Source organism: Nematolebias whitei, chromosome 12 (genome assembly GCF_014905685.2).
Source record: "Nematolebias whitei isolate Nwh7 chromosome 12, NemWhi1, whole genome shotgun sequence".
NCBI lineage: Eukaryota > Metazoa > Chordata > Actinopteri > Cyprinodontiformes > Rivulidae > Nematolebias > Nematolebias whitei.
The window spans coordinates 48,043,376-48,047,815 of NC_056509.1; the positions used below are offsets into that span (position 1 = coordinate 48,043,376).

At 49.0% G+C, this 4,440-nt stretch overlaps 1 protein-coding gene across 2 annotated transcripts in view; it reads left to right on the forward strand.

Annotated features, from left to right (window-relative positions):
• Positions 1 to 4,440, forward strand: part of txlnba (taxilin beta a) — a 13,092-nt gene that overhangs the window by 4,135 nt on the left and 4,517 nt on the right. Inside the window, exons 6-8 of one of the 2 annotated variants that reach the window (XM_037685997.1) lie at positions 1,096 to 1,290; positions 1,419 to 1,538; positions 3,938 to 4,012. In XM_037685997.1, the coding sequence (XP_037541925.1) occupies positions 1,096 to 1,290; positions 1,419 to 1,538; positions 3,938 to 4,012 (390 nt within the window). Of the gene's footprint in view, positions 1 to 1,095; positions 1,291 to 1,418; positions 1,539 to 3,937; positions 4,013 to 4,053; positions 4,129 to 4,440 lie in introns of both variants that reach the window. The other variant, XM_037685998.1, reaches the window with a different exon arrangement.

Here is a 4,440-nt window from a genome sequence, read left to right on the forward strand (position 1 = left end):
CAGTTCTGCTGAACTTCTGGTTCCCGTCTTCCTCCAGTTCTGCTGAATTCTCGATGGCGACTCCAAACTGACAGATTTGTGGACGTTCCTCTGGTCCGTGCTTCAGCTGTTCTCCAGGGTCAAATCCAACCTGCCAGTGAGATCCAGGAGCTCACAAAGCATACGAGTCTGAGCACGAAGCATGAATTAATCCGTCACATGAAGTTGGCAGCTTTACCACGTCCGAAACCGCTGCCGACGTCCTTCTAATTCATCGATATCCGTTATCTTAAATCCAATTATGTACACGTGTTATCCATGACGTACCCAGCTGCGTGCATCCGTCCAGGCATGAGGGCTCTCCAACACTGTCTCTTGAAATTTTTTATCAATTGCGTTGAGACCAGCTGACCAGAGCCAACATAATAATTTACGATTCAGAAGATGTGTAAAGAGAAGCTCCGATACACAAAGAGCAAAAGCACGAGAGGGAAGAAAAGTGTCCGTCTTGTTCGAGGACACGTGAGAAAAAAAAACATGACTTCACTGTCAGAAGAGAAGGTTGGGCTTTTGAACCCTGCTCCAATGCTGCGAGCCTTGCTGCCCTTCCACTTGGTCTCATGGACACATAAAACATCTACCTTCCTTCTCAGCATCATGTCAGCCAGCTCTCTACCTTTGCCTGTCATTGTCCCCACATTTAGAGCTTCAACCCTCAGTCCTACATTCTTCATGTTCCTCTTCTCCTTTTGTCTCCTGACACGTTTCCCTCCTCGTGATCTTCCACTAACAGGAGCCTACAGGGGGAACATGTGAGAATAAATTAAGGGGTACGCATGGGGGAGCAAACAAGGAACTAATGGGGTGAATATGATGAACGATAGGAATAGACAGAGGACCATATGGGGGTCCTTATAGGAGAATGTCCGAGGGTCTTTACAACGGTACAAACAGAGTTCCAGGTCTTTGTGTGGTCACACAGGTTCTCTGTACCCAACACTGGTTGTGACTTCAGAATTTCAAGGCTTCCTATGAATTATTCCTGTTGGTTTGGTCCTGAACCTGTCCTGCAGTTCTTTCATCAGATGTTTATCTGGTTTCTGGTCTGTCTTGTAGGAGGAGACCCTGCATCGCTGCAGGGAGGATGAGGAGAAGAGGAAGGAGATCACCTGTCACTTCCAGGACATGCTGACGGAGATCCAGGCCCAGATCGAGCTGCACAGTGCTCGCAACGACAAACTGTGCCGAGAAAACTCCAACCTGACCGACAAGCTGGAGAGCCTGATGAGTCAGTATGAGAAGAGGGAGGAGGTGAGGAAGACCAGGAGGAAGAGCTGCATGCCTCAAAACATAATCCTCCTTCTGAGGAGGCAAACGGTCAGGAACCGAGGGTCCAGCGTCCACAGAACATAACCCTTGGTTTGTCCGTGTCCCCGCAGAGTCTGGAGAAGATCAACAAGCACCAGGACCTCCAACACAAACTGACCGAAGCCAAGCTGCAGCAGGCCAACGCTCTGCTGGCCGAGGCCGAGGACAAACACAAACGGGAGAAAGAATACGTGAGTGGAAACATCTCGTCTGAGTCTCGCACCAAGAGTCTTCCATGTTGGTTCCAGGACTTCCCTCAGAAAACTTTGTCAAGTCATATTTATTTATAGAGCAGAATTTAAAACAGATAGACTGTTATCAAAGTGCTTAACACTAATGGTAACACTAAGATTTAGTGTGATTTAGTGTTAACATAATTAAATGTTTTAGCATCAGACTCTGCAGCTTTTTATTCAGTTTTTGAACTAAATGTTTTGTCTTTTGAAAAAAAGGTCCTGGATCAGTTTTAGGTTACCCCCAGTGGTTTCCATGAAGAGGCTTTTGTTAACCTGGACTTTAGGGTTGAGGTTAACTAATCTGAGTTCAGGAAAACCGTGTATCTGTACATGTAAACAAAGATGTGTCACCATGGCAACAGACTCTGAAGTGAAGCGTTTACTGACACTAACCTTCTACCAGTCTTATCCAGTCTTCTCTCCAACCTACATCGTTTCTCCTGAATCGGAGGTTGGACCATCGACCGGACTCTCTTCTGCAGAACGTCCGAACAGACCGGGGAGTCTAATGATTGCATCACACCCTCCAGCCTCACTTGGTCCAGTGGCGCTGCCCCCGATGTCCACGAGATGTTGTAAAGGCATATCAACCAAGACAGTCCAGCAACATCCAGAGCCTTGAGGAACTCAAGGATCCCTCCCACCATGGAGCTTTATAACTACCTCGGTGACCTCAGCCACGGTTATGGACGGAGCAACCCCAAAGTCCCCAGACTCAGCTTCCTCCATGGAAGACGTGCTGGTGGAACTGAGAAGGTCCAAGAAGTATTTCTTCCACCTCTCGACGACATCACTGGTTGAGGTCAACAGCCCCTACCTTCACTGAACAGTGTTAGAAAAGAGCTGCTTCTCCTCCTCAGCCTGATGGTTTGTCAGAATCTCCTCGGAGCGGACCGAGAGTCTTTATCCAGGGTCTCACTGAACTCCTCCCACATCAGAGCTTTTGCCTCAGCAACAGTCAAGGCTGTGGACCTCTTGGACCTCTGATACTCCTCAGCTGCCTCCAGAGTCCCACCGACCAACAAGGACCGATAGGACTCCTTCTTCAGCTTGACAGTCTCCCTAACCCGGGGTGTCCACCACCGAGTTCGATGATGGCCACCACGAGAAGCACCAACAACCTTGCAGCCACAGCTCATGGCAACTACCTCAACAACTGAGTCGTGGAACATGGTCCACTCAGACTCAGTGTCCCCGCCTCAGCTGGGATGCAGTTAAATCTCTCCTGGAGGTGGGAGCTGAAGATCTTTCTGACGGGTTCTTCTGCCAGGTGTTCCAAGCAAACCCTCACTACATGTATGGGTCTACCGGGTCTGTCCAGCATCTTCCCCACCATCTGACCAACTCACTACAGGTGGTGATCAGTTGACCTCTCAGCTCCTCTCTTCACCTGAGAGTCCAAAACAAACGGCCGCAAATCAGATGACACAACTACAAAGTCAATCATTGATCTATGACCTAGGTCCATCTGGTGCCACGTGCACTTATGGACACCCTGATGTTCTAACATGGTGTTCGTGATGGACAAACTGGGACTAGACAGAAGTCCAACAACAGCTTAAGTTCAGATCAGAGGCTGTTCCTCCCAGTCAAGCCCCTCCAGGTCACACCGTCATTACCCACATGGACATTGAAGTCCCCCACCAGAATGAAGGAGTCCCCAGTTGGAGCACCTTCCAGCACCACCGCCAAGGACTCCAAGGTCATATACTCTGAACTGCCTTTTGGCTCATAGGCACATCAACAGTCAGAGCCTGTCCCCTCTCCTGAAGGTGCAGGGAAGCCCCCCCTCTCATCTACCGGTGAAAACTCCATCACACATGCACCAAGTCGGGGGGCTACAAGTAGACCCACACCAGGTGGGTGCCTCTCACCATGGACAACAGACCTTGTGCTGCAAGACGAGCCCAACTCCAGCCGGTCGGTGCCGCTCAGCCTCAGCCGTTCAGAACTCCACTGAGAATTTTCAGCACGTTCTCAACTCCAGGTGAACGCAGAGCTGATGAACCGGTTCCTCCTCTGGACTGGAGTGACTCAGAGTTCAAGGATCAACAGTTTGTTGACGTCTGTTTCTGGATCACCCTCAGAACCAGAACTGTACTTTCATATTTATAAGAACTAAAAACACGGGTTTTGTTGCCTTTAGTTTCTGGTGTTTGTTCACCGACATCAGTTCATGACAAGTTGTTGAACTCATGAATCATTTGTTCTGTTGAGATTCATCTTGGTTTCTGTTCCTCTGTGTTTTTCTCTGAAACCACTGAAACTCCAGATTGTGTGTTTTAAACTGGTTACCGCGAGGCAGCGGCTCTGGTTCCGAGCGAGGCCCATTGACTGTGTGTTGTCTCTGTTAGCTGCTTAGGGAGGCTATTGACAAAACAAAGAAATGCTTCGCTATGAAGGAGCAGGAGCTGTCCATGAAGAAGAAGGTAAAGACCCGAGTGTAACGTCTCTGTTCTCTTCTGATCAGTTACTGGTTCAGGCTGCTGAGTGGAAGCTGCAGGCTAAGACACTCACACAGCAGGCGACTGTCATGCAGGCACAGGTGAATACTCGCCGAGCGCCAGGTACAGCTCACCTGGGAGCACCAACAGAACCACCGGACACCACAACGCCACACTTACCCGACGCAATGAACACCAGCTGCATTTCGGCTGATTGTGTTTACGCTCAGTCACATTTTTATGTTCTCTGACACCGACAGCCGAGAGATGTTTGATTTGTAGCCGAGTGCTGACGTAAACAGCCAAAACTGTAATAACACCAGCTTAAACTGTAACAACAGCCAAAACTGTAATAAAAACAGCTTGAACTGTAACAACAGCCAAAACTGTAATAAAACCAGCTTAAACTGTAA